This window comes from Malaya genurostris, chromosome 3, assembly GCF_030247185.1.
Source record: "Malaya genurostris strain Urasoe2022 chromosome 3, Malgen_1.1, whole genome shotgun sequence".
Classification (NCBI taxonomy): Eukaryota; Metazoa; Arthropoda; class Insecta; order Diptera; family Culicidae; genus Malaya; species Malaya genurostris.
In genome coordinates, this window is record NC_080572.1 from 99,043,787 (window position 1) to 99,070,796 (window position 27,010).

Sequence of the window (27,010 nt, forward strand, 5' to 3'; positions counted from 1 at the left end):
TAATCGATAGTGTGAAACTCTCACCACACACATATTGTGATACGAGTGCGTTGAGCAGCAAGAGATTTAGCTTACCTTAGTATGTACCTATGACATATGCAACACGGATTGTGAATAGACTGTAGAACCTCGACAGCTGTGTTTAGTGATCATGAAATAGCTGATAAAAATATTGCCTCAAAAACAACATGCTCTCTTGAGAGACATTAGAAGTTTTGCCCCACCAATAGAGTAGTAGAAGTTCCGTAGTACTCCGGTTTAGTATTTAAGATGCTGCTCAGTGAACCTGTTTATTTCGTTTAGTCATTCCACATTGCTGGTATTGTAAAAATAGCCATAGGCTATTAGTTGCTTTTCATCTGCCGTATATCTAATTGCTATCGCAAATTACCTTTAAAAAATCACAATCCGATTCACTTAAGAAGTGTTACTAGACAAATAATTTAAAAAGTGATAATTCTGTGTGAAAACATCCCGTGTTTGGTGTACATATTCCCCGGATCAACGTCAAACTTTACGCCTTGTGGTAGTTCGTGGAAGCAACCCAAGTAACCTTATCTTTCAAGGCCACCGCTATAGGTTGTGAAGTGAGTGAACTATTTACTGATTCGAACATTGTTTCGTCTTGTGGAAAGTTGACAATCATTATACAACCCACCGATCCATTGAAAAGTATACATCAAGACAAAGTGAAAATGCTGTCCCATTTGTTGAAGGAAAACATTAACGTGATTGTTAGCACCGGGAATGTGCTAAATGTGAGCGACCTTCGGAAGAAAGCAGGCCAGAAACCAACAGATGAGGTAGGTTCTTTCCCAGCATGACTGCACCGGACGGTCACCAGTTCCGAATTCCTGTGTTGAGCGCAAAAAGATACTTCTAAAGCAGCTTTCTACTTTGGTTTCTGTTGTAGTAAAACGGGGAAATACACATCGGAAATTTACACGATTGCAAAATTTATTGCTGTTTGAGCTGTTTTAATGCACATGCTATCGATCTTGGGGTGTTGAAAATAAGCGTAAATGTGGGTAGTCGTGATGTTGAGTAAGTTAAACAATTTGTGGTTGTAGGGTTTTCCGCATTTTGAGTTTTATAAACATTGACCAATAGAGTTTTCGCATATGGCCGATTCAATCATTAACTGAAACCACATGGGTTTTTGGTTTTAATTCTGTTTCTAAATCTAATACGCACTTGAAATACCGATAAAAACTGATTTGTTATCATTTCCGGAATGTTTTATTCTAATACAGCTTCGAAATATAGTCTCGCTACACGCTAATGGTCTAGAAAAAATAAAACAAACAGGATAGACCGGAGGGACGACTGTCATATGAGCCATTCTGAAAATGGATAACAAGTCATTAGATTTCACATACTCCGATTTTAAACAAAACTTTACACATGTTCTCAGTATAGCAAAGCATTTGTTTTGCACTCATTGAGATACCGATTCGATTTCAGAATGATTTTTAAAAAGGGTGAAATACGAAGAATATAGTGTTTCGTGAATTGTACCATTTTAGCAAGTCTACATACAGGAACAATAATTGAATGTAGAATTGCATATAGCTTGGTAAAATTGCGCAATTCAATAAAAAAATTTAATTACCTTGCCTTTCATCGTACCCAGAGGGGGGCCCTGGCCCCTCCCGAAATGAAAAGCAGATATATAATTATTTAGAAGGTCTCAGACATTTGTTACAGAAATAACACGACAGTAAAAGTAGAGAAATGTAATACAATAACAGTTCCAGTGGAAAGTTTAAAGTGTCTGTTAAAAACACCCATAAAAGGCACACCGATAATTAGGTACATAAGCAATCTTCTTTTTTTTGGGCCCCTCCCGAAACGAAATCCTGGGTACGGGGCTGCTTTTCATGCCTAAATATCTCGAGAATGATTGCTTATCGGAGAAGAGATTATTATGAGCAAATTTGTTGACTGTTTATGTTTATGTACACTAAGGTTTTTTTTCTCACAAGGGTTACGTACAGTATTAAAAAAAAAACATGTAAAACAAAACCTTGTTATATGCGGAAACTGTGAAAAGAAATGCGTGTGGAAAATTGGGCATAATAATAACTACCAAAGACTCGTTATCCGGTAGGTGAATTAATCTAAATGGCTCATACTATATGTATAATGTATTACGAGTTTCCAGAAGAATGAGAATAAGTAGGAACAAATTAGAACGTTCAAGTTGAGAAGAGGTGGTAACACCACCCATGAGCATTTTCCCTACGAATGAAGCTTCAGAAAGAGTTTTTTTTTCAATCCCGAAGATGCGATGTGTAGTAAACAGTAACGGTCTTCAAAATGATTTCAACTGAGTGGAAAGACATGGGTTCATTGGATTGGACATGGGCTCATTGGATGAAAATCTATGCTCCTGCTTTAGAGCCAACATTCAGAAGGAAGAATACGTAGAGATGAATGCGATTCAAAGTAGAAAATGTATTGCTATGTGTCATCCTGAAGCAGCTTATTTCATCGACGTAGATCATATCATTCATAGTGGTATAAAATAGTGCTAGAGCTATATCATTCATAGTGGTATGAAATACTGCACTGTTCGATAAAAGGAAGAATCGAAAAGACAGGTAAATCCTCCGCTCCAGTGCCTAGCTCTCCAACTCTCCGAAATTATCGACAATGTTTACAAGAAAATTCAATGTTTTTTCTCGGTGGTTGGCTGCCCTGATAAACTTATCTGATGATATTCAGGCTTAAACGTTGTTTTTTATCACGCTGTACGCCCACTTTTTATTTTATGGTCTATCGGTGGATATATAATGAATTATTAATTCCACTTTTATTTGTACGACAAATAAGAATGTTTATCATAGATACACATTTGGAAAAGTTAACTAACAAATGATGTGGATGATTACTAAATAGCTGTCTGAAGTTTTACGAATTTTGGTAGTTTTATTTCGTGCATTGTAGTGTCTGTTGAGATTGCGTTGTTTAACTAGACATATCCCAGATCTTTTCTCATCCCTACAAACACAATTCCTCTCCTGTGATACTCATTGAGATACATGCAGTCAATGTTGCTCGAATATCTAAAATGCAACGAACGCCAATGATCATCGTTCGTTTCCCTTTGCCTTTGTTCGATAATCGCTCTGATATTTGGACTTGTCCGTATATTCGAGTGCGGACGAAGCCGACGCTGCTTCGTTCCTTGCAGTTGTTATTCTCATTGAACATACCCCCGAATGACCTAAAGCGAATATGGAACGAATATTCATGTAGCGATCATCGTCAAAACCCAATTCGCGATGATCGTTCGTGCTGTCTTTGCAACAAGCAAATTAAGACGTTTTCCTCTGTATTAGTACCGTAGTCTTATGTGTGTGTGATGAACCATATCCCAGCATCCCCATTGCTGTTACCTTACGAGATATGATGAATTTATTAGATGAAGAATGCTTCACGAAGAGGAATGCACGATGTATACCGGTAGCGAAGAATGTATTAGTAGATTCGGGATCTTTTTGATTATTGCTTATTCATTTTCACCCTTCTCTCTTTCGTGCAGTGAATAGTTCAACGTTGTTCGAGACGGGCATGAGTATAGACAGGATAATCGTACCGATGATGGGTGAATGAATTAGTTACACGAAGAATATTTGCAACATTGCCTGCAGTATCTAGAAACATATTTATTTCCTTCTTCAGTAGCACATTATCTGTGCCTAGCTCTATTGACTATTGAATGAAAACCAACTCGGTATTGACTATTGAATGAAAACCAACTCAGCAAGCGATTATATTTTGTTGGTCATTGAACGCTTGTTGAACGTCATACTGCACGAAATAATCGTTCAGTTTGCTGGAACGGTTTGTTGTTTTTTTTTCTTTTGAAAAAATAGTGTGAAAATCAGGTGTTGCCTTCATAAAGAAAGAAAATGTGTTGTTGTTTTTCTAAGTGCAGTAGAAGTATTGTACAGGTATGTAGTGTTAGTTAAAAAAAGTGGAAAAAAACTACGGGAATTCTCCAGTAAAACTAGTCTAACGGGGCTTCAACTCATCAAATTAAAAATGGTTCAACAATTAACCTCTGTCTGCCGAGTTTGTTGAATGAAAAAAATGGCATTCGGTTCAACGGTCTGTTTCAAAATCGGCAAACGAAGGTCCCGTGTTGGACTACCATTGAACGATTGATTCCAACGATCCAACGTATTGGACCAACGAAGAACCACCGTTGAGCTTTTTTTTCTAAGAGGGAAGTTTTGAGTGAATGAGTAAACACAGTGATAACCAATAGCTACTCAAAAGTACCATTTTCTTGATTCATTGTGCATTTTCACTCACTAGATCAACCACGGAATGCAACTACGGGCGGTCTACTTCAGCCCAGCTCTCCAAAATTCTCGATAATGTCAATGACATACAATACGCCTCAACTAAGCAACGTCGCAACATTCTATGGAACGACAGTCAACACTCCCGTGATCTGTTAAATTAATGAATTTTTATTGAATTAGCTACCATTAACGTATTTTTTGGTGGTGATGAGCTCACTTCGTTCGCGTCCCTTGCCGTTATTTTTTAAAGTTGCGATTCGTCAGCAATGCTATCATTTTATGTACCAGTTCATATATCATTGCTATTTTAAATTGTCTTGTAAATCGATCATCAACTGCATATTCTATGTCGTATGACAGATGGTATTGTAAGCGAGCACGTATCCACCGGTTGACGCCAATTGTGAACGTGTCGTATGACCGCTGTGCTGTACTCAATGGGCCGTATGAATAAAATGTAGTAAAGTCTGTTGTTTGTCGTATCTTCTCAAAAACAAAGTCCACAGAGTATAACGCTCGAACATGTAGTTAATGCTACTTCCGAATTTAAGCATTTACTGCATACAATATCGACACAGAGCCGCAAAAGCTGGCATAAGCATGCACAAAGCAAGAAACGTACTTACATCTGTAAAAATGCCACTTTTTTATTTTCTGTACTTCACTTTATCAGCAAACACACGAGTAGCAACCTCTAGAGCTACCTACCGAAAACTTGTAGTAAATACTACAGTTTGTAGCATGTTTTGACAGGAACGTGATCCACACGTAGCATTTACTACCGAAATTCAAGCATGCTACGTTTTATTCATACGGCCCAATGACTGAAAATATTCCAAGATATGCTTTGTGCGATGATTCGTTTAATTCGTGTGTTTGAAAATTTGCGCGTTATATTTTGGCATTGAATTTCACCCTAATGCTTGTTTATACCAAATATTTTAGAAAACTTCAACCTTGAATTATTTGTGGATATCTCATACTACTGAGAATTTTATCATCAATTACTATTCAAATTTTATCATCGATTACTATTCATATTTCCGAAGGCGCCCCATAGTAAAGTAAGTCATATTCACGAAAAAACGGCGTTGATAAAAAAGTCGGGTAAAAAAACTTAGATTCAAATGATAGATCGATCTGTCCCATGCGCTTGGCATTGAGTGGCATAAAATCAACACTAATATGACATAAAAATCCGGCTCGAGGAAAGAAGCCCATATTTTTCGATAAACTTAGGAAAAAGTGATTTCTTTCCAATGAATTAAAAATCATCGAATAGTACATGTTATGCAATATTTGTGATTTTTTTATCGTTATATGTAGGAAATTGCGTAAAGTGGCTTCTAATACAACATTCTACGGTTTGAAATCCAGTAGTTTGCAAATACATATGGAAGCTACTCAATATCATACACTGATACTCCCTGCTGCCCAGTATGGTTACGCAGCATGGTCGGTGATAGAGGCAGATTTTTAAGTACTCCGCGTTTTTTATCCAAAACTCCTGCAGCTCAATGATAGGTGGTCAAGAAGAAAACGGAGAATGGGACAGGCGCATGAATTACGGACTGTATTAAATATACAAATGAGGCTTATAAAACACTGCAAAGTATTATTGAATGTATATGTGACAAGATTTCCGTACAAGAGCCTACGTGATTTGAAATTGAATAACAAATCTATTTAAAGAATTGTCAAAACTTCAAGTTTTTTTTATGAAACATAGTCAAATAAATACAAAATAATGATTTTACAGCTCAAGAGCAATAAGCTTTCCCGCAGTGCTTCTTCTCCTTGAAGTAACTGTTCCTGAGATATTTAGAAATGAAATTTTGAGTACCCATATTTTTGGTCATGTGAGCATACATGCGCCGTATACCCGTGCCAAATGAAAGTTTGTCATACTGAAAACGTGTACAAAGTTTTATCCAGGTAAGAGTGTGTGAAATCGGATGACTCGCTACCCATTCCTGGAATCACTCACATGAACAAATGTTCATAAATTGATCGGTATCAATCAAGTGATCGGTATAACTAAATGTCGTAATTATTGTCCTACTAGAATAAAAAATAAAGAAAAATGAGAAAAGTTATCTCAAGACATCACGTTTAATATGTTATCAGACTAACAACCTCGATGATAACAATACTGTTATCATGTTGTATATTTGTTCATGACGTCATAAACGAAGTAAAATCAACCTACGACAAGATTAGAATGATGGTCTCATTGCGAAGCCTGGCCAGAGCACTACCCTGAATTGTGGAAAACTCTCTGCTGAGCACCGGTTCGATAATTTCACCATTATGACGTTATGCCAGTTGTTTCATGTAAAATCACGTAGAAAGTCGATGGTCACGATGACTAAGCATAAACAGATTCAGCTGAAGTAGAAACAAAACAAGAACAAGATGTTGGTATATCGCTTGATTTTTATAATATTTTTCAAGCACTGCTTCAACCGGTTGCAGGGGTTAATTTATTTTTAGGGTGGATACAACATTAGCTGCGCTGATGTGTCTTATTTTAAAGTAAAATCTGTATGAAATATAGTCATCGACGTTTGAATGGCAAACGTTTCGCTTTAGTTTTAAAATATATACACGTCACAATGTCACGTCGTATCAAAAATGTGTCCTAGTTACAAATATGTAGTTTTGGAGAACGAATTCGAATGTATAATTTATTAACTGTAGTATGATGAGTAACTTGTTTAAAGACTGCTTCGCGGCACAAGATGGATCATTACTCCATTACTGAAAAATATCATTTTTTGAGACTTTTTTTCAGAGTTATCGTGCAACAAAATAAATTCAAATTTATTGCATGATAAAAAGCATCATTCGAACAACATTTTGTAATTTTTTCGTGAAAAAATATTGAGAAATAAGTCGGTGAAGATGTATCTTTGAACGGTTCCTAAAAATCATGATTTGCGGTGTCCACTGTATCTCAGCGCAGCCAGATAAGAAGTCAACAAATCAAAGCAGCATAGATAGAGTAGATGTTTTTCTAGACCCAACGTTTCTTTTTGATTTTTTTTTAAATTTTTGGTGGTTGTTCAAATTTGCCATTTTGTAGCTGTAAAACCTTTCCAAAGTAACAAACAACGAAGAAGAAAACGTTGGGGTCTGGTTTTTATATGTAGAAAGTGTGTGCAAAATTAGAAAAAAATTGGTTCAGTAGTTTTTGAATGACGAATCAATGGAAACAATTTATTACTCAAGGGAGCCCGTAGGGTCTAACATTTTCACAAAACCATATTTTTTCTTTTGTGTTTTTTGATAATGAAACATTTCAAGTATGTTTTGTCCAGTTTTTAAGTCGATCGAAGCAGAAATCTTGGACCTGTGCGCCGAGCTCTTACTTCTTCGCAATATGAGATAAGCAAAGATAAAGGCCCATAACTTGTCAAGTTTTTCTCCGATAGGCTTGAAAATTTCACAGAATATTCTTGAAATGTTTTACTACGAGAAAATACAAAGAAAATAATAAATGATTTTTCAAAGTGTTAGACCGTACCCGCCTCTTAAGTCAGGCCAGAACTTCGCAGGACCGTTGTGTGATCGTATGAAAGGAGAAACACTCCTTTGAAGACAATGAATCCATAGATGCTCCAGTGATAAAACGCTTTTTTCACACAGCTGCATATGCCTTGCCAAATCATCAATTTGCGAGCAGATTTATCTTGAAACACTAATTCAGACTTAACCAAAGCACCTTCCTTAGGTTTAGCGAGATTAATTTATTTGAACCAGAAGCTGTCCACAATCCATTGTGACGTTAGTTGCATCGTCCATCAAAATCAAATTGAATAAATTTTTGGTAACAATGTTTGTTTTAGCGACCTGTTGAAATTTGTTTTCGTAAACAAATTTGTCAAACAGAACTATACAACTAGAGATGCCAGATCTGCAGATTAGTCTGTGAATCTGCAGATTTCGCACATAGTGTTGCAGACATTTTTTGTTGTGCAGACTTTTGAAAATCGAGTTTTTCGCACACTTTCGTCAAAACTTACAGACTTTTGAAATAGTCGGGACCTGTTTTTTTACTCGCCAAGTCAGTTTAGCTTATCATACTTTACTTTATAGAGAAATTGCTGCCAGCAAGAAATGCTTGCTGACGGCAGATTTTTTTTCGGATATACAAACTTTTACAACCCTGTCTGAAGATATTTGAAATTTTTACCTTGCATCTCTGTATACAACGAGCAGAACTTTTTCGCTAGATCACAACGGAGATATCTGGATTTTCTTTTGTTGTCCAACAACCTTTATTTATAACATTTAGGGTGTCAGTCGGTGTTGAACAGTCGTTCGCACCGCACGCGTATAACTCTTGGCTCCTGGAATTTTTTTCTGGCTACCTAGAGTTTCATTGATTCAAGGCTTCAGTCTTTTTCAAGGCTACCTGAATCACTAACTAAGTGACTAAGTGATACAAAGAGTGACTAAGTGATATAAAGAGTGATATTAGAGTGACTAAGAAATTAATCAGCCTTTTTTAAGGCTAGCTAGGAGTCTAATCGAAGACTAATTGAGCCTAGTTAATTTAATTTAAAATTTCATTAATTTCAAAAATGCCTGAGTCCAACCGGAAAGGCAACAAGCCTAAGGCTAAAAATAATTCAATACGGAATAAATCACAATCCGTTATTCAACACTTTTCTAATAACATTCACGATCTTATAGAATCTGAATGTAAAAATAAAAGACAACGGACGGATTTCCCTTCCGTTGATCCTATGCCGTCTAACAATATTTACGAGATTCTTCCTGAATCCAATTGTAGTGACATAGAAGAAAATTCTTCAAAAATTCCCAAAATAGACGCTTGTCGTTCTGGGAAGAAACATCAATCTATGCCACCAGTGACGGTGATGATTTCCGACTTCAAAGCATTCCGTACTGAGCTTTCTACTTTTCTCCCGGAAGTAAAAGTCTCATTTCAAATCGGACGAAGAGGAGAATGTCGAGTCTTGGTGGATGGATTGGAAGATTACGAACGTCTTATTCGATATTTGTCCGAGAAACTTCATAAATTTTATTCATATGATATAAAATCAGACAGACCCTTCAAGGCTGTCTTGACAGGATTATCAAATGATCAAAGTATTGATGAAATTAAAAATGAACTAAAAGAATTGCTTGGTTTTGCCCCTTCCCAAGTAATACTTATGAAAAAAAGAGCGAATGGTACTTCTAAACCACGCTCTGGAATTTCCCATGAACTTTACCTAATACACTTCAATTGAAGTGATGTAAACAATTTGAAAACTTTAGAAAAAGTACGTTTCATTTCCCACATTAAAATTCATTGGGAACATTATAAACGGCATAATCGTATTGCAAACTTAACGCAATGTCGTCGTTGCCAAGGCTTCGGTCATGGAACCAAAAATTGTCATATGGATATACGGTGTTTGAATTGTGGTAAATCGCATTCGAAAGACGATTGTCCAATGAATGAAACCACTGATAAATTTTCATGTTCAAATTGCAATGGAAATCATAAATCCAATTATTTGAAATGTCCTGTAAGGGAAAAAATTTTAAACGCTCGTTCGCTTCGACAACAAGTCAAATCAACGACCTTAAATTTACAGAACATACCTGAAAATCAAAAAACCGTTACAAATGCCACGCCTAATTCTTCTAAGGCACTGATTTCTTCGAAACAAAAAACAGGTACGCCTGACAATTCGTCTTCTAACGAAAATAATTTATTGACAGGTAGATCGACCTCGTCATCATCTTCTTCTAATGTCAGTTATACTGGTATATTAGGTAGAAATCTATCACCTATTTCTTCTAATGTAAATAATCAAAACACAGGACCGCCTTGCAGTTCTTCTTCTAACGAAAACAATTTATTAATAGGTAGACCGACCAAATCATCTTCTTCTAATGGCAGTCTACCTACAAATATTCCTTCAATGCCATTCGCTTCTTTAAATGAAGTCGATTTAGGCGATATAACTGAAAATAAAATGATCTACCTACAAGATCAACTTTTTCAAATGATCATCCAAATGAATTCGACTTCATCACTTTTTGAAGCATTTCAAATCGGATGGAAATTTGCAAATAATATTATAATGAATTTAAAATTTAACAGTGATGTTAAATAATTATTTGAATATTTTAAATTGGAATGCTCGATCTTTGAAATCGAGTGAAGATGAATTTTAAAATTTTCTCAAAGTTCACAAAATTCATATTGCCATTGTGACAGAGACTTTTCTTAAACCAAATGTAAAATTGAAAAGTAATCCACATTATGTGGTTCATCGATTTGACAGGTTTACTGGAATGGGTGGTGGAGTTGCCATTTTTGTCCAACGACAAATTAAACATCGAATTTTACCTTCTTTCAATACTAAAGTTATTGAAAGCTTGGGAATCGAAGTTGAAACCATTCATGGAATTTATTTCATCGCTGGAGCATATTTACCATTCCAATGCACCGGCGAACAATTAAATTTCTTTAAAGGCGATTTGCAAAAACTTACAAGATATCGATCGAAATTTTTCGTAATAGGGGACTTAAATGCTAAGCATGTCCAGTGGAATTGTAGGCAAAATAACAGTAATGGTAAAATACTTCATAATAAACTCTCAGCTGGTTACTTCACAGTTCTTCATCCCAGTAATCCTACTTGTTTCTCTTCCGTGAAAAACCCGTCTACAATTGATCTAGTTCTAACAGATCAAAGTCACATTTGTAGTGAACCGATTACTCATGCTGACTTTGACTCAGATCATTTTCCAGTAACATTCAGACTTTCCAACGAAGCCATAATTAATCCAATTAGTTCTATTTTCAACTATCATAGAGCTAATTGGTTGGATTACAGATCTCACATTGAAAATCATGTGGATCATGAAACTATTTTAGAAAATTCTGCGGACATCGACACAGCAATTGACAATTTGAATCATTACATTATCGAAGCTAGAAATCTTTCAGTTCCCAAAGCTCAAACTAAATTAAATTCTCCTATCATCGATGACAATCTTCAACTGCTCATTCGGTTGAAGAATGTTCGTCGACGACAATATCAACGTTCTCGTGATCCTGCTATGAAAAACATAGTTAAGGATTTACAAAAAGAAATTAAACATAGATTTACTCTTTCGCGAAATGAAAATTTCGCTAAAGAAGTTGAACAAATTAAACCATATTCTAAACCTTTCTGGAAACTTTCTAAGATTCTTAAGAAACCTCAGAAACCAATTCCTGCTCTCAAGGAAGGGAATCAAATATTTCTTACAAATGGTGAAAAAGCTCAAAAACTTGCTCAGCAGTTCGAGAGTGTCCACAATTTTAATTTAAACGCTGTGAGTCCTATTGAAAATGAAGTCTCACTGAAATATGATGATATTTCAACCCAAGTGTTATCACACGATGACATTATTGAGACGAATTTTGATGAAATTAAATCAATTATTAGGAAACTCAAAAACATGAAGGCTCCTGGTAATGATGGAATTTTCAATATTCTTATTAAAAATCTTCCCGATGTTGCCTTGAGACTCCTGATTAAAATTTTCAACAAGTGTTTTTCATTAGCTTACTTCCCAAAAAGATGGAAAAACGCTAAAGTAATTCCTATCCTAAAACCTGATAAAAACCCAGCAGAAACATCAAATTATCGCCCAATTAGCTTACTTTCTTCTATCAGTAAACTTTTTGAAAAAATTATCTTGTTGAGAATGATGACTCATATAAATGAGAATTCAATTTTTTTACCAGAGCAGTTTGGATTTCGTCATGAACATTCAACTACTCATCAACTTGTCAGAGTAACGAACATGATAAAATCAAATAAATCTTCTGGGTTATCCACTGGAGTTGCTCTTCTAGACATAGAAAAAGCATTCGACAGTGTTTGGCACAAAGGTTTAATTGCAAAAATGTCTGATTTCCAGTTTCCTATTTATTTGATCAAAATGATTCAAAATTATTTAATTGATCGTACTCTTCAGGTTAGCTATCAGAATTGTAAATCTGAATTGCTACCCGTACGAGCCAGTGTTCCGCAGGGTTCGAGCGTAGCTCCAATCTTGTATAATATTTTCACTTCTGATCTTCCAAATCTACCCGTTGGTTGTCAGAAATCGCTATTCTGTGACGACACAAGTCTGTTAGCCATAGGTAGAAATCTAAGAGTGATCTGCAGTCGCCTACAAAGAAGTTTAAATATTTTCAGTGATTATCTGTCAAAATGGAAAATTAAACCAAATGCAGCTTCTTTTCTTAAACCAAACAATAATCACATTCTCAAATTGAATGGCTTGGAATTGACATGGTCTGATCAAGCTAAATACTTAGGTTTAACGTATGACAAAAAACTCACTTTCAAGGATCACATTGAAGGAATCCAGGCAAAGTGTAATAAATATATTAAATGTTTATATCCTCTTATAAACAGAAATTCTAAGCTCTGTCTAAAAAAACAAATTGTTAATTTATAAACAAATTTTCAGACCAGGCATGCTTTATGCGGTACCAATTTGGCAAAGCTGTTGTTCCACCAGGAAGAAAACGCTTCAAAGGATTCAGAATAAAATTCTGAAAATGATTCTGAAGCGTCCTCCCTGGTTTAGTACAAATGAGTTACACAGACTCACAAATATAGAACCATTAGATGTAATGTCACATAATATTATAAGCAAATTCCGACAAAAATCGATGCAATCTTCAATTGAATCGATTCGCTCTCTGTATTAGTTAGTAAGTTAGTATATAAGTTCCTTTTCCCCATTACACAATACAAGTAGGTTTAGAATTTTCCCTACACAAAAATCTCAGAATTGCGGAAGCAAATGATGTCTTCATGGTAATAACCAAATCATGTATATATATATATATATATATATATATATATATATATATATATATATATATATATATATATATATATATATATATATATATATATATATATATATATATATATATATATATATATATATATATATATATATATATATATATATATATATATATATATATATATATATATATATATATATATATATATATATATATATATATATATATATATATATATATATATATATATATATATATATATATATATATATATATATAACAGGGCTGAAAAGTCACCACTTGTGGCTGAACACCCAATTTAAGTCTTAATAATTTAATTTTAACTCATATTCCAATAAATAGTTATTTAAAAAAAAACATTTAGGGTGTTTTGGTTTGTACAATAAGTACATATTTTGTTTCGATTTCCTCGCGTTTCGCCTTCGGCTCATCAGTGCTGCTACACGGAGACGGCAGTTCAATTTGAACTGCTTTGAGCACTGATAAGCCGAAGGCAGAACGCGAAGAAAAATTTTCAGTTATATTTTCCGATCATTTGTTCCACTTCTACTATCGTAATGTTTTGTCAGATTCAACATAAATTTCCGAAAGAATCAAAGCGCAGCTCAGAAAGTGCGTAACCCATGCGTAAGTTGACGGTCGGTTGAGGCCAGGTCTATTGAGTAAGCTGCATGTCCAAGACTTCACAAAGTGCCGTAATCATATTTCAATGGTGCATTATCATGAAGCATAATCCTCTAATTCTGTCTAGCTCTATATTTTGGACAATTTTCAGCAACTTACCGACTCAAATCATTCATTTGTTGTTGGTAGTGAACACCATTGAAAGTTTCACCAAGTTTCAGAAGCTCAAAATAGATCCAACCGGTCTGGTCCCACCACACCACCACCTGGATTCATCCATGATTTCTCCCGTTTATGGATTTTACTAAAAATACCATTTTTTACCACCAGTGACAATGCGATGCATGATTTGTACCGTTGAAGCAACATATCACACACCACTATTCGGTTCTACATTTGTATCCCGGTCAGTACATGCAGAACCAAAATTACACAACCCTGTATCTTTTCAATGGTTTGTAGACGTTTGGAAATTTCTTGCTGTTGAACTTCCAGCGTTTCTGCCAGCTGTCGTTGCGCTAGCGTGTCGTCGTCATCAAAAAATTTCGATTGTAAGAGCGTGCGTTAGGTCGAAACCTGAATTGGATGCACGAAAAATGCTTTAAATCACGTTTTTCAATTGCCCAGTATGAAGCGGGTCTAAATATACGCTACATACCTGTAGAATATTTCTAAATTGCGTTGAATAACAACAAATTTTCTTTTTTATTTGAAGAAAACATCTGAATTTTCATACTATTTTTGTAGGAAGAAACCACAACAAACCGTTCTAACAAGCCGAACGAGTTTTTTTTCCTATCGAAAAAAATGACAAATTATTGGGAGCACACCTGGTGTCAATTGTTTGTGTACATGACTTTCCTAGTTGAAGTCCCGATAGCTGAATGAATATAGAATTGAAATTATTCCAACTAATTTCGAAAGGGCCTTTGCATGTCCTAAGTCAACTTAAGAAATCCACCATATTTTACCATATTTGAAATAATTTACAGCAATAATACTCGACTGCTACAATTTTAGATTGAAAATAAAAAAGGTACATCTTCCAAAATATCTAAAAAATCGATATTTTGTACATTTTTTATTTGCAATATTTTCAATAAGGCTCAAATATGAAAGTTGTACTTTTTTTTCTTACACCTTTAGTGAACTAATAATTTTGTCGAGCGAACAATAATGTGTCGACACATATGCTCCAAGTAGTCCTGACCACACACAGAGTTCTTCTAATTTGCTCGAAAAAAATTAAAACGGCGAAAACAATATGCAACTATTTTCTTCGTTTTTTCGCGTTTGGCTCATCAGTGCCTAAAGCAGTTCAAATTGAACTGGCATTGCCTTATAGCGGTTCAATTTAAACCTCTAAGCAGACGCAAATTTTTCACTATTTATGTAACTACACAAATAAAAATATTTACATCTATTTTCATGCACATATTTGGAGCAACCCCATGTGCAAACATAAACTGAAATTCAGGAAGTTTGCATGGGACAAGAAGACCTTTCACTTGAATCTTAGTTTGTGAAAAAAACATCATTTTGCGATTTTTTTCCAGAATTATCGTTCAACAAAATAAATTAAAATGTTTCGCATGATAGAAAGCATCATTCGAACATCATTTTGTAATTTTTTCGTGGAAAAATATTGAGAAATAAGTCGGTGAAGAGGTATTTTTGAGAGCGGTTCTTAAAAATCATGATTTGCGGTGTCCACTGTATCTCAGCACAGACTAATCAGAAGCGAACAAATGAACGCAGCATAATTAGAGTAGAAGTTTTTCTAGACCCCAACGTTTCTGTTTGATTTGTTTTTTTAATTTTTTAAATTTTTGGTGGTTGTTCAAAGTGAAAACTGCGATTTTTCACGAAAAACTTCACCGTTTGTAGCTGTTAATCCTCCCCAAAGTAACAAACAAAGAAAAGGAAAACGTTGGGGTTCTGTTTTTTTTATATGTAGAAAGTGTGTGCGAAATTTGAAAAAAATGGTGCAGTAGTTTTTGAATGACGATGGACACTGTCTTTCAAAACCTACTTTCGAGGAAAACGCGTTTAATGGATTTTGTCTATAAAATCAATGGAAACATTTTATTACTCAAGGAAGCCCGCAGGGTCTAACAGTTTTAAAACATCATATTTTTGCTTTTATAATTGTTCTAATGAAACATTTCAAGAATATTTTGTCAAGTTTTCAAGTCAAACGAAGTAGAAATCTTGGGCATGTGTGTCGAGCTCTTATTTCTTCGCAGTATGAGATATGCAAAGATATAGGCCCATAACTTCCAGAGTTTCATTCCAATAGGCTTGAAAATTTCACAGGAAATTCTTCAAATGTTTCGAAGTTCGGAGCGGCTACATAATTCAAAGTTGATTATCGATGCGAAAAGGAAAGATTTTGAAAAACTATCCTCTAAATTACTTTGATCCATAGGTCTAAACAATTGTCGTGTGACTAAAGTTCTTTTGATCACATTGTTTTCCAAATGCCGAATTCAGAAGTTCCGGAAATAACATCCCAAAGAGTCAGAAGTGGAACTCTCATCGATTTCTTAAAAATATTTAGAAAACTACTACCGACTTTTCATTTGGATCCATTTTGCGATTCCGGAATTGAAGATTCGTAGAGTTCTATTCGCTTAAAAACGGCTTTGTGCTTGTAGAAATTTTGCGTGACATAATTTGTGCCAGACGCCTTACATGGTTTTAGAACTATCTTTATTTATCAAGGTAAGGGAATTCATCGATTCAATTCACCTCTTCTAGACATTACAGTAAAGTGTTGAGAACTATGATATTAAAACGCACAAATTTATTGAATTATAATAACAGTTCCCTGTAACAGCTCAATGATGACTGGTGATATGCATTACTTCGAAATACCACTAGTTTATTTGGTGTGCGGTATTTCTCTGGAATGAAATCATATTCGAACTAAATTTAGCTGGAAACTAATTCGATACCGTAAGTGCAAGGCCGGAAATATCTTCCGGCAAATCGTGACAGATCGATTGAAATGGAATTCAGTTCCATGTTTACTGGATGTGGTGGATTGCATTCCTTGTGAGGAAAACATCACATTGTTCAGATACTGTAACCCGTTATTTCCCATAGATCATAAAACTTTTAATTAGGTTCTAATGAGTCATTAATGACATGTTTTCATTCAATTTGTTCATTGAAAATATATTAGCAACATCACATAAACAAATGGCATAGTCTGTGAACGCCCCCTTAGTGACATCGACGAGGGAGAAAGTCCAACAACGTCGCGTTGGGAAAATATGAGTGCTCACTGTTGCTTTGTTGGAAACTGCCTGATGTTGAAATATTGACTAATCACAGTTTTTCGGTCGACCTATTTATAGTTCCCCGTTTCCGATTGCGCTACTTTTGATCGGCTGCCAAAGCATGATTTGAATAACTAGCTAATTTTCCTTTGCTAATTCCGTTCGACTTCCCTTACAGTTGATGGACTGCTTACGATCCACATTTGCCGAGGCGGAGATCATCGATGCAACCGAAAAGCAACCCGGATTGGTGACTCGCAAGAACGACGATCTGCTGGAAAAGGTGAAAGAGCACAAGCGAACAGATATCAAGATCGGAGCGAAAATATTTTTGAATCACTATTCGGAAACTTGTCTGACAGATGCGGTTGAGAAATTATTCGAATCGTTGAACGTTTCCTACTTGGATAACGTGATTTTGGCCTATCATCCACGAGTGCCAAACTCTGCCGATAGGGAATTGAATGGTGAAGTGAAGGAAGGTGTGATCGAGTGGGCCGTTGGAACTGATAATGCGGTAAATAATCTGAAGAAGCTTTGGAGCAGCTTGGAGAAGTATGCGATCGACAATAAGATTGGCCAGTTGGGAATCGCCGACCTGGACGTGGATTCATTAAAAAATCTCTACGAGGCATCGACCGTGCATCCATCAATAACTCAGATTAATTTGGCGGCTTGCTGTGTAGTACCACCTCAATTGCAGGAGTATTGCGGAAAGAATGACATTCAACTGTTGACCCATAGCGATCCACAAGGTAAGTTGTCTCAGAGCGTTTGGTTTATTACTGATTGGCTATTTCTACGATATTATAAACATTATAAAAAACTAGCTGTCTCGGCGAATTTACTTCCACTCAAAAAATCTCGAGAAAGAAATTAATTCGAGCAATTACGAAATCAGAATTTTAAAACAATCTACGTTAAAGCCAGTGTCAAAAGTACGTGACTATGATCAGGCCTGTACCTAATATTTTATCTCGGGAGGGATCCACAAAAATGGTGGGTGGGTAATGTCAGAGACATATCGTGAATACGATTAAAACTGACATACTTCTTCCCTACTTCTGAAGATCGATAATCGAACGTACGTTGATTTTCATTGTGTGAATTTTGCAACTTTTAATGCTTCACTTGCATAATTCTAACGATGCATCAATACTACAGTTGGGTTGACGACAAACATTATACCACACAATTAAATAAGGTGGAACAATACTGAACAAAAATTTACGTGTTATGTACCAAACACAACCGATTACGATGACAATAGGAATTCAATCATTGATTCAAATTTGAAAAATACACGACGATTCGTTGCTATGGGATTTCTGTCTACCGTGGTCTACCTTAAAACAGCCTTCATAGGGGTAGGGTCAAAACGATAAAAAAATCATAATTTCTGCGATTTTTTTCCAGAATTCTCATGACATGACATTTTGCATGACAAAAAGCATCATTCGAACCACATTTTGTAATCTTTTCGTGAAAAAATATTGAGAAATAAGTCGGTGAAGAGGTATTTTTGGAGACGCTTCTTAAAAATTATGATTTGCGGTGTCCACTGTATCTCAGCGCAAACTAATCAGAAGTGAACAAATGAACGTATCATAGTTATAGTAGAAGTTTTTCTAGACCCCAACGTTTCTGTTTGATTATTTTTTTTAAATTTTTGGTGGTTGTTCAATGTGAAAACTGCGATTTTTCACGAAAAATCCACCATTTTGTAGTTGTTAATCCTCCTCAAAGTAACAAACAGCAAAAAGGAAAACGTTGGGATCTGTTTTTTTATATGTAGAAAGTGTGTGAGAAATTTGAAAAAAATTAGTGCAGTAGTTTTTGAATGACGATGGACACGGACTTTCAAAACCTGCTTTCGAGGAAAACGCGTTTAAAAGTTTTTGTCTATAAAATCGATGGAAACAATTAATTACTACAGGGAGCCCGTAGGGTCTAACATTTTCAAAAAATTATATCAGTTCCAGTGGAAAAGTTTAAAGTGTATGTTAAAAACAACCGTAAAAGGCACACCGAGAATAAGGTACATAAGCAATCTTCAGTAACATTATTTTTTAATCTTCGGGCCCCTCCCGAAATGAAATCCTGGGTACGATCATGATGCTGCCAAATTATAAACTCTTCTCGTAGCGTCTTTAGTACCTTTTGTTTTTTGGAAGTGTGAGAGCCAGGGCCGCTTTTATATAGGAGCAGCGGTGGTAGGTGCCCCGGGCCCACGGTCTTAGGGGCCCCGGACAGGACCAACCGAACAGAAAAAGACATTGAATTAGCTAGGGGCATACAAAAAAATATTGCCCCCGGGCTCATTAATACGAAAAAGCGGCGCTGGTGAGAGCAAATTAAAAAATTCTTATGAATTAATAAGAGTTTCCGAATTAGTATAGAAAATAATGCGAATACTTATATATTTTCGATGGGACTGTGAGGGATTGAAGCAAAAGGTTCAAGTGTAAAAAAGAGAACGATTTTTACCTTTCTTATACGAGACATAGGCTGCTATTAAAGGTTGGGTCCTTATTCGGCTTTCGGTTCCAGAATTACAAAATGATGAGTTAATATCCAATTTCAAGCATCTGTTAACAAGTGCATTTAATTATTATCATTAGAAGGAATTGGTTAATAAAACGAAGAAACCTACATACACGCATGTTTTAGTCCGCCATGGCGAATGTTTCGGTTAACTGCCGAAAAGCCGCTCGCAGAGGCGTCGAATTTTTTTGCAAGTAAGCCTAAATAATTTCCTTCCAAGGAAAATGTATCAGATGCAACTATCTGTCTTAGCTTTCTTTATTTACTTTAAAAAAATTGCATTTTTAATGCAAACGTTATCATTAGTAACGATGTAAAAAGGAGGAAATATCTTAAAACTATTCAGTATACTCTTCTATTTCTGTTTCGATTTCTGAAAGATGGCTAGCCGATTCTCACAAACTTATGTTTTTCTATAAAGGTTGCCGGTTTCAGGTTCCAGAAGTAGCAGTCAAAAATTCTGAAACAAAACTACCATCGATTTCTCAGAGATGGCTATAGGTGTGGGAACACAGATAAGGAAGTCATTTCGGCTGAATAAGGTGGATGGAGAAACAGTTGAACCTCTTTTGTACTTCTTGTTAGATAATTTCGTTGCGATTTAAACCTCCAATCAATGATCAATCAGCCTCCCTAGGCCGCTTCGGAACATTCATGCCGGCTTCAGCCTATTGTCAAATAATCATTTTGTTCTCTGTCGTGTAATAATGGATCCAGATTACGCAACAGTTACAAACAGACATCTAAAGTGTAAATGAATTCTCGTTCTTGAGTAAGGATGTGCGTACCTCATTGGACCGATTTCCTTTTCGATTGCAGAATACAATGCAGAATGCAGAATAAATCAAATAAACATAGATTTCCCAGTGCAATACTAATGTAGTTGAGCAACCCGTGACAGCAAAAGCACCGTCTGGTGGAGAATGGGTGCGTAAATGCTCCTAAAATGCATGCATAAAGTTGCCTGCGCATTTAACAAAACCACAGTAGCTAATGGAAAAAAGTACACCCGTTTCTCACTAGAGGTGCTGTTAGTGTCACCGTACAGTCGGAAATCTATGTTTATTTGATTTATGATACTACTCAAACTAATCTCGAGCACCTCCACCTCCATGGATCCATGTTTCATCTATTGTCACGTATCGACGCAAAATAATCTGATATATTATTTTTAAACAAGGCCAAACACTGCTCTGAATCATCAACACACTGTTTGGTTTGATCGACTTTGGGTGAACGCTCTTGTAGTCAAATGTTCATTCATAATTGTAAACACACTCCCTTCTCATATCTCTATGGCCTCAGTTATCTCACCTAATCTCAATTTACGATTAGATAGAACCAATTTGCGATCTTTTTTATGTTTCCTGAAGTAACCACCTCAATTGAACGACCAAAACGTGCACCATCATCGGTGTCTGTGCGATCATGTTTAAATTCAGCAAAACAATAAAAAATGTTTCGTTTCGATAAATCAGAGTCCGGACAATACTTTTGAATCCATTTCTGAGCTTGTACGGTGCATGCCCCAATAGCCATCTCATTTATAAGGACGTTACCTCAAAAACCTGATTCAGCCACTAAAATCACTATGATTACTACTGTGGGCAAAAAATAGCGAGACTTCAAAGAACTTTATTTATTCTTACAAACCTATTTCGTTTCCCTCAAAGTAATTCCCCCCGACCACAATACACTTATGTCAACGTTTTTGCAATCCTCGAAACGGAATAGCCTTCAATGTGCATAGCGATTTACGTTTGATGTCTTTAAATGACTCAAAACGGTTTCCCCGGAATGATCATTTGAATTTGCTGAATAGCCAGAAGTCTCACGGAGCTAAATCAGGCGAATACGATGGTTGCGGAATGATATTGATTGAATTTTTGGCAAAAAAAAATCACGAACAATCAATGCAGTATGCGACGGGGCAAAAACCAAGAGTTGTCGGCCCATTATTCCCATAATACTAATTCCTCCGATATTCCAACGATCCCAGAAAGGTCTCTGACTGTTAATTGTCGATTCTCGAGTTGGTGCTTGATTTACTTCCTTGATTTTATTGACGTGTTCATCATCCGTTGATGTTGATGGCCGTCCTGGATCTTGTACCAATCAAAAACACTTCCGCACACAAAATTTAATTGAAGTTCTTTGTTGAATAATTTCACTCATTGTAAAAGTCGCCGGCTGTACTTTTAATACTTCAGAAAGGCAGACCACTAATGAATATTTTGATGTGACACTTAGCACAGATATCACTGACAGTCATACCAACCTAGAAAAAAAATTCGACGAATAAGGTTTCCACGCGAAATATAATTCAAAATCTTTCTACTTTTTACCCACAATAGTGTCATATTTCTGCTTAATTCGCCTTGCTCCACATTAAGAAAAATAGCTAGAAACACTTCTGATGTGTTCACTACTCTGTTCCTAATTTCATTTCAATGGGTCTTTATTCATCCTATCGTTGATCCTATATTCGTGCTATTAATTTGCAATTGCGAGAGCAATTAAAACAAAATATTGCACTATTACACTCTCAGGTTCAAAATGTCAAAATACTTCTGAAATAGACCTAAAGCCAAAAGTGAGACAACACACGATATTTTTAGAACCAGTTTGGAATCAATTCGACTTTTAAAAATTATTGGGTCGCCGATGAAACACACACACTTAACGGCGTTATGTTGACATATATCAGAATGTTACCAGTGCTACTAGATTTACCATGTTGTTTATTTCATTAGTATTTAACACGCACTTTTTACTAATACACGAAGACGGAACAGTTTTATTGAAATATAAATATCAATGATATAATTGATCTAATGTTATGAATACCAAAACTATAATTGCTGATGGTAATTTAAATAAAACTTTTTTTCCATAACATTTTGAGAAAACTTGGCAGCGAAATGAGAAGAAAACTCGGCGCAATCAAGTAGATAAAGTGTAATTTTTGTCTCATATTTTTGAGGATTTTTTTTGTAAACGAGTAACTTTAGAAATGTTCAATCATTGATTAAACAAGTGAAAAGTCAACATTACTAATTATGAAGTCATCCAGCTTTGAGAAGTGGTGTAATTATGTGACACTAGTAAATATTCAGAAGCATGACGAACTGTAAAACTTGAGACGAAAATGTTTCCTAAATTGGAAAGGGATTTTTTTTAATGAAAAAAAAAAAGATCATTGGAGGATTTAAAACCATTTGTTTAATGCGAAAGTGTGACAAAAACTGAAATAAACATTTTAAAACATCTGATAGTTTGGTACCGGTACGTTGAAAAATGATTCATGTTCAAAGTTATGCGATGAAGGCATGAGATGGAAATAGAATGCTCAAGTGCAAAAGGGCGCCGTTACCCTCTTTTTTCATCAAGAAGCAATGATAATTTTTTTTGAACCCATTATTTTGAAAATGACAAAAATAGGTTCATACTTTTGCGTTTTCAGCAATGGATATTTTCTATTAAATTGTAAGTAGAACCTTAATGTCAACCTTTATGCCAATGTTTCGTTGCATATTTAATCGAAGTCGATATTTTTAATCCGTTAGTTTTACGTTAGCAGCGCGCCCCTTGGACCATTTAATAAATAGTCTGCTCGGTACGGTTACTCTGCTATAGATAGTAATTGGTGCTAATTAATGTCAATTTTTGAGCAACCTCCTAGATAGCTGTGTAGTATTGGTAGCGATTCCCAACACTACGGTACACCTGTTCCGGTGGTATTAGTCCACCAAACATGTAAACCTTGGTCACTGTGCTCCCCTTTTGCTTGTGTCTACCGGATCAGATTCAAGAACCATTTGCACTGGGTTGCCGTTCGGCATCCTGATGACATACCCAGCCCATCGTAGTGTACAACCGGTCTAATTGGCGTTTTGTACATGGTCAATTTCTTGCGGTGGCGTACTTCACTCGATCGTAGGTTTTTCTGAATCCAAAGTACGCACGATTTCCTGCCAAAATACGTCTCTGAATTTCTCTGCTGGACATCATCATCTTTTATCGATGGGAGGCATAGTGCTTCATCTTCAGAGGCTCTTGCTTTTATGTATTTTATTTTCAACGCAATTATAGCCGGTCCTAGTTTCGGCTTTCAGTCCAATGTATGTTTCTATCATCTTCGCAAAGTCGTCAATAAGTCAAAAAGCTGTACGATTTTCGGAAGATCGTACAACTCGTGTGGATCCTTGCTCTTCCAATCAGCTTTATCCTAGCCCTCTCCTAAATTCAATGGGAGTTGAGAGCGTCCCAGATACTCGACTTCAGTAGAAAAGTTAATTTTGTTATCTTCCTTTACACGTGTGTTGGTATGTTCGTTGATTTCCTGCGTCAGCACCCTCTACAACTTTGCAGAAGATGCCATAGAATTAAATGCATAAGATTTCGGTTGTGGATCATTGTGCATTGGCTTGGTTTCTATGTTGTTTGAAGAAACTAATCTGTCTTATTGCTATTATTTGTACAGGTTTTGGGCTCGTCGTTAGCTGGACAAGGCGCACCTTGTTGTACATTGGTAGCAGATAGAAGCTACGTTGATTTGATGAAGGAGTTTCATTGTTGTGAAGCTCCGTTTCCGAATTACTGGGATGGGTTGGACCTGAGTAGAAGAAGTCTCGTTGTCCTTGAACGTAAACGATTTTTATCAACCATATTGACATGTAGTCAGTAGATAGTCGTAGATGACAAGCAATTTATACGAAATCCTGAAGTCCTGATCAAAAGTCACATGAGAGACCTTCTTTGAGCGCGTAACAAACATACGCCATTGAAGATACCGGGAAACGAGATTCTACTACCTGGAGAAATTTTCTCCGTACAGCGAAATTGGTTCTTCAAGCATACAAATCGGTCTTAAGGAAGATCATTTATGAAGTGATATTAGTTCCTATTATAGGCCAACAACTATCCTCTGAACATAATCAACTAGACACTGTATAAAGAAGCGAAAAGAGTTTATAGGTTCTTCGTCCATACGTTACACGAGAATCTTCTTTCCGTGACTAGATTGAATGAATCAGTCAGAATAATTTTGAGATTAGTACCCTTTGTTCGTGTAGTGTTAATAGTATAAAGTTAGAATTTCACCTTCGCTACCTCGGTAATTACGGGAGGATTTGTGTTTCCAATTTCAAAGTATATCGATTTGTAGGTTATTTTAGTTTATACCCCTATTTTGTTGTGTTTTATATGAGACTATATTCAATTTCTCATTGATAAATGACAGAAATAGCAGATAATCAATGCCGCTTCTCTTAATCTGTTAAATATTATGATTTTAATCTGTGCGCAATATGAATCAACCGGTTTGAATAAATCATATTTATTCGTTCTAACTGAAGATTGAATTTATTTAGGAAAGTTTTCAAAATTACTAGCATTTAACATTTTTCTTTAGATTTTAGTGTTTTCAGTTTCAATGAATAAGAATTGTGAACTTCTTTCAGAAAAATGATTGTATAGACAGCTGAATACTATTCTGTCTCCAAAGACTCACGAGAAAACATGACATAGTAACTCAGGCCCGTGCGCAGGAATCATCCATGGGGGGGGGGGGGGGGGGGGGGGTTTCAAGGGGAGAGGGGGGTGTCCAAAAGGCGAAAAGGCGCCTCATCCACTTCAAATTATGTCAGTTTATAAATTGATAAAAAAAATGATAAAAAATATGAATTTGTCAAGTTATTTGCACTTTAATATAATAAGTACTCCATTGTTCATGAAACTTAATTTAAAAAAAAATCTTCATGGGGGGGGGGGTTAAAACCCCCAAAACCCCCCCCCTGCGCACGGGCCTGTAGCAACTTGTGGGCGCTTAGTGTGGGCAGCCACTTTAAACTGTAAATTGTGATATTATGAAATTGTGTTTGACATTCATTATTGTTTGCTTTCAATTAAAGTTATACAGCGCAGATTTTAGCATGCGCTCAATCAATAACTGAAATTGAAAATAATTTTTCCACTTCTTTTCAGAACTTCTACCACGTCAAGTGTTGGACGATCTAGAACTGCGTGCGTATCGAGCTACATGGACAACCCGTTATCAAGTTCACATCAAATGTCGCGGTGTTCTGGCAGCCAAGGGATTCATTGTCGGTTTAACTAGAAATTAAGTGTGTTAGAAGTTGTTGCTACATAGTCAGTGTAATTCATCGGTTGGTCGTGTTAATTAGGGTATGTTTTAGTTGGACAGAATAGGCTTTCACACTGTAACAGTCATGGGCACAGTTACATTTCTAGAATCGTAGTACATGAACTAAACAACAGAATGCTTATGAAAGTCAAATTGGCATACTCGTGACATTCGTGATTTTTATGAGTGAGAATCGTTTACTCTTGAAAATTGTTATGATAGTTACGGCCTTCACTGTCATCATGAAATAAAAATAATCAGTGGTTTATGTCTCGGCTCTAGGCATTCGCTTTCTCACTATACGAATAACATGCAATGTTGAATACAACTAATTGATTCGCAAGTACCTCTGCAAGAAGTATCGATGTTAACGAACGCTAGGTGGCAGTTTTGCATTAAATACAAGAACGTGTAGAAACTATGTGATGTAGATGATATATACAACCACCACATTCAGATAGGCACGTGGACTATAATGGTAACCACCACAACGGAATAATACTAGGAGTATATTTCAGGGACTTTTTCGTTGAATGATGTATTAAAATATAGTTATTACTACTACTGAGAGTAAAAACGGGAACCAGTTAACAAAACAACTAGGTTTTTATTTTATTTTGTAGGTAAGCTTCTGAAATCTTAACTATTCATGCATTTTTAGTTATGTTGTAACCGCTACGAACAAAGTGTATTGTTTGTTAATTATTTTTATACAATTTAATCGCAAAGACTATTTTTGATAGGGACTTTTCACATAATTTTAGACACGAAGAAGTATATAAAGAAGAAAAGAACACGAAAGAAGGGTAAAATAAAGATTTAGTATACCGAAGGCTCAAATTCACAGCAAATCCCATAAATATCACCGACCAACATGTCCCGTTAAACGTCTCAGACTGGATGTTCTGTTTGCCGCACTGATACTGTCGAATTTGCCGAAATAATTCCCCGAAATTTGGATCGGCAAGCAGAGCAATCCAATAAATGCTGCTTGGTCACAAAGCTGCGGGTGCATAATTTATTGAATTGCAACAAGTCACAACAACACTGCCGAAAACGAGCGGGTGAACGAGAAAATACCGAAAGGCAGCATCGACAAGATTAAGCAAATTCCAATCGCTGCACCTAAAGAGCGCGACTTACGCTTCTTTTGCCTACCAATCGGTCCGGTTTTTAAGGGACACAGCAAAACCCACTGAAGTACAGGCAGCATTCGGAGGCCCTCGAAAGG

At 35.9% G+C, this 27,010-nt stretch overlaps 1 protein-coding gene across 1 annotated transcript; it reads left to right on the top strand.

Moving 5' to 3' along the window:
• LOC131436233 (glutamate--cysteine ligase regulatory subunit) lies at positions 1-26,619 on the top strand. The gene is made up of 3 exons (XM_058604854.1): positions 1-803; positions 17,269-17,845; positions 25,620-26,619. Exons 1-3 carry the CDS (start codon positions 696-698, stop codon positions 25,757-25,759), a joined length of 825 nt encoding a protein of 274 aa, XP_058460837.1. The 5' UTR covers positions 1-695; the 3' UTR covers positions 25,760-26,619.
• Positions 26,620-27,010: the final 391 nt, after the last annotated feature.